The sequence below is a fragment of the Lotus japonicus genome, chromosome 4 (genome assembly GCF_012489685.1).
Source record: "Lotus japonicus ecotype B-129 chromosome 4, LjGifu_v1.2".
Taxonomy (NCBI): domain Eukaryota; kingdom Viridiplantae; phylum Streptophyta; class Magnoliopsida; order Fabales; family Fabaceae; genus Lotus; species Lotus japonicus.
Genome location: NC_080044.1, coordinates 6344912 through 6360125, shown reverse-complemented (window position 1 = coordinate 6360125; position 15214 = coordinate 6344912). Strand labels below are relative to the sequence as shown.

The 15214-nt window shown below is 34.8% G+C and overlaps 2 protein-coding genes across 2 annotated transcripts; one reads left to right on the top strand and one right to left on the bottom strand.

Annotated features, from left to right (window-relative positions):
• The first annotated feature begins 3954 nt into the window (after positions 1 to 3954).
• LOC130716059 (NAC transcription factor 25-like) lies at positions 3955 to 6885 on the top strand. The gene is made up of 3 exons (XM_057566242.1): positions 3955 to 4402; positions 4584 to 4921; positions 5865 to 6885. The coding sequence occupies exons 1-3, from the start codon at positions 4216 to 4218 to the stop codon at positions 6414 to 6416; spliced, it is 1077 nt and encodes a 358-aa protein (XP_057422225.1). The 5' UTR covers positions 3955 to 4215; the 3' UTR covers positions 6417 to 6885.
• A 1007-nt stretch (positions 6886 to 7892) lies between these two features.
• On the bottom strand, positions 7893 to 12615 carry LOC130715600 (serine carboxypeptidase-like 31). The gene is made up of 10 exons (XM_057565719.1): positions 12258 to 12615; positions 11515 to 11622; positions 11281 to 11376; positions 10912 to 11004; positions 10752 to 10834; positions 10193 to 10480; positions 9436 to 9566; positions 8899 to 8994; positions 8698 to 8803; positions 7893 to 8194 (listed from the first exon to the last, which is right to left on the bottom strand). The coding sequence occupies exons 1-10, from the start codon at positions 12553 to 12555 to the stop codon at positions 8048 to 8050; spliced, it is 1446 nt and encodes a 481-aa protein (XP_057421702.1). The 5' UTR covers positions 12556 to 12615; the 3' UTR covers positions 7893 to 8047.
• Between the last annotated feature and the right edge of the window lie 2599 nt (positions 12616 to 15214).

Genomic DNA, 15214 nt, shown 5'->3' with positions numbered 1-15214 from the left:
AGGGCGAGGATGGAGATGCAACACCAACGGTCGGCAACCATTGTTGAAAGGTGAGAGAATTCCTAGTTGCCACATCTTGCAAAATACAAGGGAAACAAAAAAACCAAGGGACGAAGGAAAGAGGAGCGAGAATAGGGATTTTCTTCGTGAAGGGCAGGCGGCGCTAAGCCCATCCATCGTGAGCTAGGTCAAGGTCGAGAGAGAGGAAAGGTTCTAGAGAGAGAGATTTTTTTGAGAGAGAAGTTTTATAAGATCCTGATGATATACTCTATATAGCACACAAATATACTTATATACATGTATTTTTTATCGAAGGAAATCATGTTCGAGTTATATAGAACATTCACGTTGCAGGGAGTTTTTTTTCATATAGAAGTCTCGAACCCGAGATATTGGTTAAGAAGAATCAAATATGTATCATATGAACCAACCACTCGTTTTATTTAAAGGTTCACATAAGCACAAAATTATGACAAATATAATTTAATTAACAAGGAATAAACCCATCTAAACTAATAATCATTAAGTTCTTGAGCTAGTATAATTAACACTGATGTTGCATTGGTTGCACTATTACAGTATCATTTCTATGGCTCGATGGATGTATGCAGGGATTTAATTCAGTCATCTTTTTGACCATTCAAGAACAAAGGACATAAAAGGAGCACATATTATTGTACTTCACAATATCAATCCTATGGCTCTTTTTTTGTCCTGAATATGGTGATGGTAAAATTAGTAATATTAATAATAACTAGTTAGGCTGCTACTCTGCTGAAACAGATTATTAGATCGATGTTATCCCTACAACAATCTTTGAGCTCTTTCTGGCTTGTTTTCATCAAGGAACATGCATGGATTACAAAGGTGCTTCCGATAGCATCATTTCCAGCCTGTTTTGAGTTTAATGCAAATGCCATGGTTGCCATAAATGAACTATGAATTTTTATTTTATCAAAATGCGTATTTTATTATATAAAAAAAGTGGAAAATGTAAATCCACATTTTATTTCCTTATTGTACTGGGTCGACACTCGACATTCGTACTTTCTTTGCAAAAACTTCTCATATCAAACAAATGCGCAATTAGTTTTGTAAGATGTGATACTCTCATCACAAATTGTGCGAAGTAGGCTTTAGCGGTAAAGTGAATACAATGAAAAACAGGAAAATATCATAATAAATAATAATGCAATATCTAGTAAAATAAGAACATTTAAACAACTCTTCTTATGCAACTGCTTAATAACATCACAATTACAATGTCCTAAACGAGGGTGACACAGTTCAAAGGAGGCATGGGTAATGGAAAAATGGTAATGAGCAACGCCTGAGGTCCTTGATCCAGCACATAAGGTCGATCCTTTGTTGTATCGGCCCCTTGCCAGAATGGCGCGTGTGTTAATTTGCTAATAGATACAAGATTTTGCCCAAGATTTTTAGTTAGTCGGGGCACAACCAAAACACAAGACAAATGAACAATATGAGTTTTATTTAAACCAGCCTCATTACCCACAAGAACACGATCATTACCAGAGTAGTCCTGACTGAGAGTCTGTCAGCTGCGACAGAGAATGAGTCATGAGAAGTGACACATGTATCTATAAACAAGTCAGAACGGTTTGAGTTGTCCAAAGAACAACCCGCAATAAATGATTGTGCCAAGTTTGCAGACTCAAAAGGTTGATCCCGGAGAGTTGGTCATTAATTAGCATAGTGCCCCTGCTCACGATAAATTTGACACCAAGAAGTATAAGAACCACGGTGACTAGAACCACCATTGTTGCGACGCTCATAGGATCCATCATTGGAGTTGCCACGGTTTCCCCCATAAAACCTCCACCGCAATTGCCACGGTTACCACCATGGGATGATTATTGCTAGAAGAGCGAGTCTAATTGCTCGCAAGAAAGGCAACAAGCGGAGGGGTCACTATTTCCTCAAAAGAGATGCCTGAAAAAATAGCATGTCTCTCAAGTCTCAACCTTACAAAGAATATCATTAAATAGAGGCAGGGGTACCTTATCAAACTGGCCCATGAAAAAATTTGCACAAAAGGGACCAAGACCACGAAGAAACCAGTAAACTTTATCATCATTAGCAACAGGTGTACCAATAGCAGGAAACTGATCACGAATGGTGTAAAATTTCTGTACTTAGAAACGGAGAGGGAACCATGACGCATGAGTTGAAGCTCATCATGAAGACGCAGTTCACATGCCTTGCTTCGTGGAGCATAAGTAGAGTGTAGAGCAGTCCAAACATCTTGATTAGTTGTTGCATTGAGAGTCTCTGATAAGGCCTCATCAGTCAGGGAGGAAAGGAGCAGACAATTGATGTTGTGATCTTGAGCCTGCCACTGAGAAAATGAAGATTCGAAACCGCAACACCATGACGCAAACATAGGGAGACAGTTTGTGAAAAAGTCTGGTGCATAAACTCTGGTGGTGGATCAACTGTACGTAACATCAACAATATCAAACAGGTTTTGATTCTGAAGAAGGACGGTAACTTATTTACGTCAGAGAAGGAAATTATCAGATTTGAGCTTCACTGTAATCATGTGCGTTAAGGTAGAAAGAACCAAAGTTAAGCCTTTACAACCAAAAGTAATCGGAGAAGAGTATAAAACAATTTCAATGTTGATAAGATAACAAAAAACATATGTCACAAAATGAATTCAACACGTCCAGAATACAATCTCACAGGACAATCGCACAAGACAAAATCAATTGAATGTCCAAAGATGTCAGCTGGTTGTTTGTGGTCTATAAAATACTTTTGTTTTCAATTGAACTAGTCACTAATGCTGGATGGCACGACTAAGACCACAACAAACTGGGACAAGTAAAATTCCATCTTCAGATCATGATAGATTTCAATCCAGTTAAATTGTGTTTTTGTTTCAAAATAATTAAATCGATTAACTACAAAACACGATCGTGTCTGATTGTGTGTGTATTTTATGGTGTCAATTACCATAGCTCTTGAAACCGTGTAAGAAGGTAAACTTAAGATCAGATAGAGATAGTAGGTCTCTTACTTTTTTTTTGAATGGATCTCTTCCTTAATATTGATTAACGTACGCTCAGGGTTGAATCCAAAAGATCAAGCTATGTAAATATTACGCATAAAATTATCAACAAAACCTCGATTAATGTTGAATCATCTAACATCCAATAAAACTGCAACCAGAATTAAAAGAACAAATTTAATAAAAAAGAGAATTGATACATCCCATTAAATTTTTCTTAAGTCTTAATTACAGTAACTTTTTCTTCTTATCTTTCTTCGATTTTCATTGGTCTTTTCTCTCTCTAATCATCATCATATCTCACTCCACATGTGGATGATATTTAAGTTTGACCATACTTTTAGACAGTTCAATGACAAATGTCGCGATGCAATCCCAAGCCGTAGTAACGATGATAATCACACATATAAACATGTAGACATTTAATAAAGACCTAATTTTTCTCTTTATTTCTCATTTCTATCACGTTCATTTCTTCTCTCTCTTCTTTTCTCTTTTCACTAAAATTATCTATTAGAGATTTTTTTTTTGGTAAGCAATTATCTATTAGAGATGTTTACACTATATATGAATTATTTTTCAATCCCAAGAGGCAAGAGGTGAAGGAGCACATTCATATACGTGCAATGAAGTCTCTGTCTCACTCAATTTCCCCCTCAACGCAGCGAATGTGGGGTTTGTAACTTTCTGTGTGAGATGGTGGCTTGTTTACATAAGAAAAGCATGACATCAAAAGCGTTACATTTCCAAACTCCCCCTAACCCTTCTTTCCGACTAAACCAACCTCCCATTCCTCATTATGCTCGTTTCTTGGTCCCCACAGCCACGTGTCACACGATCTCATCCTTCATTTCCCATGTGTCACATTATAACATCTTCATCCGTTCGGTACCTTTACCTGAATTCTCAACTCATGCATTATACACATATCATGAAACCTTTCCATTTAGCTATTTTGATTGAAAGCCTTACCATATCTTCTTGTTGCCACTAGTTTCACAAATTCGAAGAAAACAAATAAGAGAGAAGAAAAGGGAAAAGAAGGAAAAGCAAAAGAAAGAAAAATAAAAAGCTTCTCATCTCATCATCATATCATATTCATATCAACAACAAAAAGTTGTGTACTAGAACATGCATGAGATATATATAGCAAATTGAACAAAGTTTCATCATCATTGATCATGGACTGCACAGAGTCATCATCATCACGCTCTCACTATCCACAGCTCCCTCCCGGGTTTCGGTTCCACCCCACCGATGAAGAACTCGTCGTTCACTACCTCAAGAGTAAAGTTGCATCTATGCCCCTTCCTGTTGCCATCATCGCCGAAGTTGATCTCTACAAGTTCGACCCATGGGAACTCCCAAGTATGCAACTTTATCACACACCAAGATTTTAAATTGTGATAGCGGTTTCTACAACGGTCACGGTTGCGTTACAATCTCTTGCATTTTGCGAAAAATTGTGAATAAATGTGGTTGTTGTGGCAATAATCACGGTTATATATATTATTGTGCTTTCAAATTATTTTTGTTTTGGGTTTTGTAGGTAAGGCCGTGTTTGGCCAACAAGAGTGGTACTTTTTCAGCCCGAGGGATCGGAAGTATCCAAATGGGGCGAGGCCAAACAGGGCTGCAACTTCTGGGTATTGGAAAGCAACTGGAACTGACAAGCCTATACTATCATCTGATGGGCACCAGAAAGTTGGAGTGAAGAAAGCACTTGTTTTTTATGGTGGGAAGCCTCCAAAAGGGGTTAAAACCAATTGGATTATGCATGAGTATAGGCTTGTTGATAAGTCTTTTGGTCCTAGCTTTAGAACTACAACTACTCATCCTCCAGTGCCTGCTCATCCTTCAAACTGCAACAAGAAGAATTCCCTGAGAGTATGTATACATGCATGCCATGGTATATATTGGTTTCCATGCATTGAGGCACAATACACTTCCTTTTTCATTTTAGTTTCTCTTCATATTCTTTCCCTATTACATTATTCATTATATCATTCATTTCTCTCTATTTTTCTTTCTATAGATATATTAGTGTATTTCAGGTGTTCAAGCAAATTGAAATCTTCTGGCTCTGTTTGATGAGTCTTATATGCAATTGTACCAAAAAAATTTGTGTCATGACAGTTATAAATTTACATCATGATTTTTAACTACTATGGCATGATTTTCTTGGTAGGAGGGGATACAAGATAACAAACAAGGATAGATGTATCAGCATGAACTTTTAAGTTTAATAAATTAATTTTTTTAAAATTAATCTTAACCATTGATGACAGATCAGTGATTATGATTGTGCACCAGAGATAAGTAGACAAGTCATGTTATAGAGGATCCAATTTGGGAAATATGATGTTAATGCGTGCATGGATTGAAATGGTTTTAAATGGTGTTGAAATTGTGAAAAATTAATTGCAAATGTTAATGCTTATGATTGCAACCATTGCAAGTAATTGAAAAAATTAGATGTTTAAAACCATATGTGTATGTCTCAAATTTTTTAACAGAAAAAGTGATTGAAATTATGTGAGAAGAGGTAGAGGATATAAGGGTTTGGGAGGGTGAAGGGTAAGGTTAAAACTCTAAGGAGGACTAACTTAATAACATTACTAACAACTAACATTTGTCTAAAAAAAAAAGGGAGAAGATTCCTAATAGTTTTTAACTGTCACAAATTACATATTTTTTAATTTCAATATAGGACCGTTGAAAACGGTTACAAAATGTGGCAGAGTTCATAGCTGTTCACCGAATATTATAGAATTTATTATTAAAGTAGTTTAAATAGTTATTTTTTTCTTTATTGTTTATGGTTTTGTAGCTTGACGATTGGGTTTTGTGCCGAATATACAAGAAAAGCAATGGTACCACCACCATGCCAAGGCCACCACTAATGGAGAATGACAAGGAGCTTAATTCATTGGAGACCATGGTACCAACAATGTCAACTTTATCAATGCTAAACACGAACCAAAACACCACACCTCCATCGTCGAGAACTTATGAACCAGAAGGACTAGTTGAAAACCATGACAACTTCTTCCATGGATACTTAACACCTGATCAGAGCATGCAAAATGGTAACAATAATGATACCAATGATGATAATAGCTTCTGCGTGAAGCGCGCAATAGCACCATCGCAGTTTTTGAACGAGTCGGGGTCTGCGGGGTCATCTTTTTCGACCAAGCGATTCCATGGTGATCTTAATAGTGGAAGCAGCAATACTGAGGAAAACAACAACAATTCATTTGTTTCCCTGCTTAGCCAACTCCCTCAGAGTGCATCGTTTCATGCAAACGCGATTCTTGAGTCTGTTGAGGATGGTGTGATGAGGCAACAATTTCAACTTCCCAACATAAATTGGAACTAGTTAATAATATACTAGTGCTATCTTGGCTTAGTTTTTACACACACCCTCTAAAAATTGAAAATGTAACTACCATTATAGGTCTCTTGGGGTTGGTCTTAGTTAGTATTTTTTATTTGACATGTAACAACAATATAATATACAGAAAAAAGGAAGAGATCGTGACCATATATAGACCTAAATTTAATTTGAAGTTGAACCTTAAAATGAAGCACTAGATTAAATTGGATATAATCGGATCGATGATCAAAATCTTATATGGGACAAAATGTTAGAGGGAAGGAGGAGCAGATATTTCCATGACATTGGGTTGATTTGAAAGACTTTATTCAAGCCCAACTTTTGGGATGTAAAGGGAAAGAAAGAGTGTGATAGAAAATGAAATAAGGGGGAAAAGAACGTTGAGAGAAAGAAAGTGGGAAAAAACCATTTTGAATTTTTGATAATATATAAATAACCATTTTGAATTTTTGATAATATATAGATGGATCAAATGAATTTTAAATGTAATGGGATAGATCAATTTTGACTCCACTTTTATTTTTTTTGGTGATCGTGGACCTAGGGGCTTTTTTTTTCCGTCAATGATCTAGGGGCTATGATAGTTTAAGCTCTCTATGTAACTTGGGCCTTCTCACATAGTGGGCCTTTCTTAATGAAACGTATTTCATTGACCAAAAAGTAAGAGGTTTTGGAAGGTGGTAAAAGATGATTTTGTAAATTTCCTCGGGGAAATCCATTTATTAAATGGGAAACTGATGAGACGTAATGATAGATCTTTTATTGTCTTGATTCCCAGAAAAACTTGCACACAAAAAGTTCAGGATTATAAACCAATCTCTCTAAATGGATGTATGTTTAAAGTATTAACAAACCTTCTTGCTAATAGGCTACGGCTGATATTGACTGGTTTGATTTCAAACACACAAACGACCATTATAAGGGGAGGAATTCGTATCTTGGATGGAATTGTTATAGAAAATGAGGTAATACCGTAATAGAGGAGTTCAAAAATCAATGATATGTGGGGGTTGTTTAATGATGATTTTGAAAAAGCATATGATTTTAGTCGGGATTTCCTAGGGTACATGATGGTTAGACTTTTGTGTTAAATAGAGAGGTTGGATGATGGAGTGCTTAAAATTTGCCTCACTTTCTATTATTTTACATGGAAAGTCCAAACAATATTTTTTCCGGTTAGGGACTTAAGACAAGGGGATCCCTATTCATCTTTTTATTTCTTATTGTGGCGGAATGTTTGGGAAGAATGATAGAAAGGACACTGAATGTGAAGTTGTTTATGTTTGCGCTCATGAGGATTATTTTGTTCAATTTCAATGAATCCATTCATTTTCATAAAAACGAGGATTTGGATGGTGATTTAGCATGAAACTATTTGGTCCATATATATGGATTGCTCAAAATGAGTTGGATTTTAATTATTCATGGCAATGAATCTATCGTGTCAAAAGATAAAACTGAAATAAATACTTCTATGGTAGACCGGGGTCAAAACTCTTTTATTCATTATACTTTCATTGGATTACGTCGCATTTTGACAAGATAGTCAATTAGCTATTACTAAGTAAGAGCAAAATCTTCATATATGGGATCACAAAGAGCTCCCAATATGCTTATTTGGTAGAAGGTGGTGATTCTCCAAGGAGAAAGGAGGAGAAGAATGCAAGTGAGTTGCTTGGTTTGAAACAGGGAACTGCATGACCAGCTCCTCGAAATGTTGCAAATGTAAGCCCCTGATATTCTTCAAACCACCCACTAACCTGTATTCCAAGGAGAAAAAATCATTAAAAAATGAAAATAAAGATACTAAGGCTTCATATGTATGTGTGATGATTAGGAAATTTATTTTTTGATCAGGCCAATCCATTTGGATAATTTCATTACAGAAATACCCCTCAAGTCCTCAAGGGGCTGGAATCCATTTTGAGATTGATGTGCGGATAGATGTTCACATCACTAATGACATCAAGACAATCACCAAAATGAAAAGATCTAACAAAACTCTGTAGGGTTATAGAATAATTAACTATTAAAATTTTCATTAGATTTTGAGTTTGAGGAGGTTAAGAGTGTGTTTTACCAATTAACTAGTAAACGGGTGGTGCCTACTCTGAACATGTTATCAATAAACTAGTTGTATAGCATGTGTTTCAAATTCACTTAATTATTAATAGCTTTGAATACTATAATATTAACCCATATATATAAGAACTGAATTTTTTCTGTAAGAGGATTTAGCCAATTTGCCTTCATAATTGCTTACCTCATTGTCATGATACCAAGGCCTCCATGGCTTAGTCACAGGCAAAGCTAGAGAACTTAAGCTATACCTTGTTGACAGCACAGGTACTCTACCATCAGTGTCTCCACTGAACCATTAAAAATTTAAAGGGGGAAAAAAGCATGAGAAAATGAGGAAGCAAATGAATCTGAGAATTGATATTTAATAGTATTTACCATTTACCTATAAACCCAAATCTTAAGTCCTGCTGAGATAAGCTTCTTGTAAATTGGGATAACAGATGGCTTTGAATCACCCCAGTTATTAAATATATTGTTGCTGTAATTTTAAAGGAATATTAGCAAACAGAGGAATCACATGTATGCAGATAAGGAAAACAGAAAACAAATCACATGTTATATTAGATATTTAGGGTCTGTTTGATTACTGTTTTTTAAAATGTTTTCGATTTTTAAAAACTGATAAGGAACAAAACTCGTTTGGCCTAAAAAAATTTATTTTTAATTTAGTTCTTAAATTTGAAATCCCAAAACATATTAAAGATGTTTTATGTTTCTGGTTTCAATTTTCAAGCAGCAGATTTTTCGACATTGCAAGACATCCTGTTTAAGCAGTTTTCTTATTTTATTCTTTTAAAAACCATATTAAACATTGTTTCTGGACAATAGTTTTAAATTCAAGAGAATCTAAGTTTCCTTTACACTGGTTGCTGTTTAAAAGTTGTCAAAACAAAAGTGAAAAAGAGGAAGAGGATGTTACTTGCAAATACTCCAATTCTTTAGATTGTGACCATCACTTGCATGGAGGGCCTTCTGAACATCTGGTCTGTTATAAAATGTTTTAGCATAGTCATCCAGGCAGGGATCATAACCACCCATCATTCTAGGCATCTAGGCAACCAAATTATAAACAAAGTGTCAGAATAGTCATAGGCACAAATGCCTTAGTAAATGAATTTGCCATGAAATTTCATTTTAATCCTTTCAAAATCAAATGAGTTCTCAAAATATTTTGTAAAACCTATTTAGGTAAACAACTTAATCAAAAAGTTTAAATGAGAAGTTTAATAATTGAGTGAACTCTCAAGCCCGAAAAATACAACGTTGGGCAGGTTGGTCTCAAAATAAAGAAAATATCTTAAAAGCTTAATGTATCAACTGTCAATCAAGTTGGTTCCTCCATCACTTTAAGCCAATTAACGCTTAAGAACTTTTAAAGTGATAGGACGACCAACTTAACCAAAAATTAACACATTTAAGGACTTTTAAATACATTTCCTTTTTTCAAGGATGAACTTGCTGACCCAGCTTCTTCATTGAAGCATGTTAGGTTTCGCCCGATACTTGTGTTATAACTTATAAACTTACCAAGAAAAAAAAACTTCTTAGAATAAGTTGAAAAAACTTTTAGACAAAGTTCCACGATATTTTTTATACTTTTGTGTCAAAAGAATGATCCTAAGACATCTATGGATAGCAACTTTTGTTGAAAGTAGGAATCTTTTTCTTAGGCGCACCATAGTAGATGAACGCTTCATGGAAGTTTGCACTGATTGACCATTCGAGTTCGCTGTAGAGGCAAAGCATGTAGAGGTGTAGAGGCTATAGATATCAATTTCTTTATACTGTTTAAGCACTTCATCGACAGCTTGACTACAGTCTTCATTATGCCATGGATCACTACTGTTAAAGTCACAGCTTTTTTTGACTGTTTGATGAGTTTCATCAGATATCACAGCATGGCTCCAAGCATAATCAACCAAGCCCATCCAGTCTTCAGCATCAGATGTTTCAGGGTTACCAAGCTGCAAAAAAATAAAAGATATATAACAAATTTAATCCATAAACCACCATAATGAAAAGTTCAAATTTTATGATGTCAAGTACAGAATTTGCTTTACAAATATGCTCAGATATTGGCAGTGGAACATGATGTGGGTAACATATCTATTCTCAAATCCTAATGTGGAACTAAAATATAGAAAAGCTGGAATTTTCTTATTAAAGAAAGATTCTTTAATGCCATGATTTTTATTTAGCACTTTGGATTGATTTTTAAGTTATGTAGGGCCATACCAAAATACCCTTGAGATCAATATGAAGGGACATGTCCTTGTTCCTATCCAGGATGAGTTCAGCCAGCTCAGGTACATACTTTCCTGAAAATCCATGATCATTTGATTTAGAGGAATGAATTAAAAATTAGTCATGCAAAAAGATGTTTCACTTTAAATACCTGCATAGCTCTCTCCTGCTATGTAAAATGTCTTAGTTCTGTATGATGGGAACTTGAGGAACCAATTATGCAGAAAATTGTAAGCATCATTAGCTGTTTCAAATAATAGAGCATAATGGAGTGTGTCAGAAGTCTTCTTTGCATTAGCTTCCAACAATAGAAAATGCAACCTTTATTAAAGAATATATTTGGATACCAGTTGACATAAGTGAAAATAAACATTAGCACTCACTTTGAAACATAAGTGAACATAACTCTTTTTATAGATTATGATAAAATTCCGTTCACATGGTACTTAACTGGCATCCAAACACACATATAATGATTCATACTCATTATGCAACAGCAAAATTTAGATTAAGTAATGACCTGTGAAGTCATCTCCCAATTGTTCATAGTCACTAGTTGTATTTGAGTAGGAAAAGCCAACTCCAACAGGAGATTCCAAGAATAACATGTTGGCTTCTGCAAAGCCTCAGATATCAAGAATTATTAGCACTAATTAATTATCCTCTGTGGGGACAAATAATGGAGCACTACTAGTGGTTTAGCAACAGAATTTTATATACCAGCATAAAAAAAAGTGAGCTTGTGTCATTATACCTCTGTTCCATGAGAAGTTATTAAATTTAAGTCCTTGGCCATCACTATCCACTAAAAAAGGACCAATCTCCTGTGTTGCTCCATATCCCACAGAAGAACACCCAGGACCTATAACAAAAACACACGTTGTCACCTTAGCAGAGAACATAACATATACCCTATGAAGCAACAACAAATGAAATCAGCAGTGTTTTAAACGTTTTCAGATTAGATGCCAACTAACATCCCTTTCACTTTAGAAAAGTTGAAAGAAAATGAATGTCTAGTAAGAGATGACAATAATAAGTTAAAAACATTTCAATTTTTTCTACTTTTTTCAGTCACTATTATCCACCTTCAAAACACTGCATGTCTTATGCAGAAAAATCTCAATAACAATAGAGGTTAATATAGTTGTTGAGAAGGACACTGGTTTGGTCATTAAATATACAGACAACTCATTCTTAAGTGAGTTTTGGGGTCTAGGAGAATATTAACCAGATATTACATCCTTACACAAAATCTTAAACTGTTGTGTATGCATGTAGGTCACATCTCTTTATTGTCTTTATCGTACTCATTCTTAACCAATGTGGGACATCAGACTCGCTCTAGCATTCCAACAATCATAGTCACCCCCGATAGAAGATATAATATATAGTATGTGTAATAAAACTGTTCATGCACCATTCATTTAAATTTTGTTTTGGCAATGTAACAGACTCAGAGAAAATAGATGCATTACAATTAGTATCTGTTTTTACCTCCATTAAGCCACAGAACCAGTGGTTTCTCTTCTGCTTTAGTCATAGCCTCATAGAACCAGTAAAAGAGTGATCTTCCATTGGTTTCATTGACTGTGACATACCCAGCATAGTGCTGAAAATCTACTTGAGGTTGGCCAGGCAAGCCAGTCACAAGATCACTATTATCACCAGAGCTCATCAATTTCTTCCCATGACCCCAATATTGCCTATGTCTAGAAGAAACAACAGGCTCAAAAGATAGGAAAAGTAAAAGAACCAAGGTGTGTGAACTCAGCTTTAATACAATATTATCCATATTGTGGAAAATCTTAGTAATAGAATGGGAGAGATTTTGATCCACTTTTGATTGGGAATTAGTTGAAACCACATGCCTATTTATACTGATGAGGGAGGGGATTTGGTTCCACTATGCCTCATCATGGGTAGAAATTTTGGAAAAGTAGATAGGATGAGAGCCCTTACCTGGCAACACCTTTATCTCTCTCCCTTTCTCTCCTTTTTGCCTCTTCTTGTTGGCTGAAGAGATGCTGTGTGACGTTTGTGATGGATTTTCATTTTAGGCAGCTTCTAGACCATGTACATGCATGGAACATGGGTGAGTGGAACAACCAATTTTGATTATGGGTAGTTAGCACTTGAGTACCATGTATTCACATGGATAAATAAATATACATGGGATGAATTCAAGAAATGTTTTACTTAGTTTTGGGTTTGATAAATATTGTTCTTTACTTTTTCTTTCACCACAATTATCCTTATACACGACAAGAAAAACGATCATTAGCATCGGTCAAATGTCAATGCTAATAAAGCAAAAGCATACGCTATAACCGATTTAGCGTTGGTGTCGGAGTTGACGTTAAACGACTAAAAGTTAACTTGTAGCCGGTGAGTGCTACAAATTAGGGTCTGTTTAGCAGATTCTAATATGATGCTACTTCCTGAGACGTTAGCCGACGCAAAATCATAAATACTTGTGTAAGTCTTATTGGCCAACGCTAATATTAGTTGTCAATGTAAAGCTGATGATGAGTTGCACATTTGATCACAATTTGCACCCTAAATTAGTCTCTCTCGACCTGGCCAAACAATACTCATAACTTTGAGTTATTATGCTTAGTATCTCCAAATATGGGTTAAGTTTTGGCATGCATGCGAGAGCAAATTTAGGGTCCTCCAAACTATTAGTAATGTTAAGTCCAGAAGATCATATCCTCACATCTCCTATGCTAAGTTTTGAAGATAACTATATATTTGAATGGATTAACGATTATGTTTTCAAGAGTACAAGTATTTATCCCAAGCAGAACACTATATCAAAAGAAACCGATAGCAATGCTCAATCCACCTGAATGCTCTACTTGCAAGCTTTCATCTGATGAAGAGAACATTGAATTTGAATTCCTGAAAAACTAGTCATAATTCAACTACAGCATATCATAAGTCACTCTTACAGGAGTAGAAAGCAAGGTTTGTTCCATAGCAACATGACAAAAAAAACATGAAAAATAGTAGCATCAACATGATGTGCAATGGCGAAAATAACAGAGAACAAAAAAATATCCAGATTAGCCAAAGTCAAGAAATTGTTGGCTCGCCACTTCCCTGCTTCGTTTGAGGGGGGCGCAATGGGAGAGGTAGGTGAAGGTTTGTGAGTGTGAGGGGGGAAATGAGGGCACGCGAGGGAGAGGGAGGGAAAACTAATCTTTTCTGATTTTGTTTTTTAAGTTTTACATCTTTTCTGATTTTGTTTTTAAATTTCATTGTTTTATATCTTTTCTGCTTTTGTTTTTTAATTTCATTATTTTTTTTCTTTTATGTTTTGATTTTTTTTCTGTGATAAAAAGGGTGCAAAACACAAATACATATTAAAATGGTGTCAATAGTAAGCCACATCAACAAGCTTCGTCAAGTTTTTAACGGCTCACTAATCGAATGAGTTATGATATATACACACATCTTCACTCATTTTCCATCTTCTATCTATTTTTCTTTTCTCTATCAATCAAATCACATATCACATCTTTACATCATCTCTCCTTTCTTCCTATTTCTCTCTTCCTCCACTCTCCACACTTCAAAAATGAGGTGTGAAGATATAATGAATGGTGAATTTTCACAAATTAAAATATGAGAGAGTAAATTTGCTCATTTTAAATATGAGCGAGACAAATAGCAAATAGCACATAGATGAAAGATCAGAGAGCAGTTTAAAAAAAAAAAAAAAAAGATCAGAGAGCAAGTGTGTGTAATTATAAGCCATTTATTTTACATGAAATTAATTAACTCGACTTTCTTGTAAAGGTCACTCTAGCCATGATTTTAATAGGATGGGAATAGGTTGAGATGACAATGTGGCTAAATTTCAAAGTTTGGCATATTTGATATAGGTTATTTTCCATGCCTCCATTTGACTATTTTAAAAAAAGTTTTAAGACAAATTACATTTCATTTAATTTTTGTTTCAAAAAAAATTCATTTTATTTTCACTTACTTTTAAAAAATACTTTTGTTCACTTTTTTTAGGCAAGTGTTAGTTATTAATAATTTAGTCATCATCAGGTTCAAACCCTAGACCCTTCACATTTTATCTCACTCAACTCTTATGTTCCTAACTCTTGCCAATTTGAAATAGATTGGAGAGAAGAGCAATATAAGAAAAAAAAAACTCCGATCATTATAAATAATTGATCAACCTAATTGACACATAATTGTTTTCTTCATTCCTCTGTTATAGCACACCCCATACATATATATATATATTATTTCTCATTATTTTATTTCCATGTTAATTAATTTTTATGTTTTTAAATTTAAATGTACATCAAAGGAGATTTTGTAATAATTTGATACATGTTTGATTCTTTTTAAATAAGGTTTTGAGTTTAAGTTTTTGTGGATAAAATAAATTTTCCAAGAGAGTTAGCTTCATCCTATTGTGAATGTTTCCTGCT

Coding starts and splice junctions, on each gene's coding strand:
- LOC130716059 (XM_057566242.1), top strand. CDS start 4,216: ATGGACTGCACAGAGTCATCATCATCACGCTCTCACTATCCACAGCTC. Junction 4,403..4,583: donor CGACCCATGGGAACTCCCAA/GTATGCAACTTT, acceptor TGGGTTTTGTAG/GTAAGGCCGTGTTTGGCCAA. Junction 4,922..5,864: donor ACAAGAAGAATTCCCTGAGA/GTATGTATACAT, acceptor ATGGTTTTGTAG/CTTGACGATTGGGTTTTGTG.
- LOC130715600 (XM_057565719.1), bottom strand. CDS start 12,555: ATGGATAATATTGTATTAAAGCTGAGTTCACACACCTTGGTTCTTTTA. Junction 11,005..11,280: donor ATTGGGAGATGACTTCACAG/GTCATTACTTAA, acceptor TATTTGAAACAG/CTAATGATGCTTACAATTTT. Junction 8,995..9,435: donor AAGAATTGGAGTATTTGCAA/GTAACATCCTCT, acceptor TTAAAATTACAG/CAACAATATATTTAATAACT.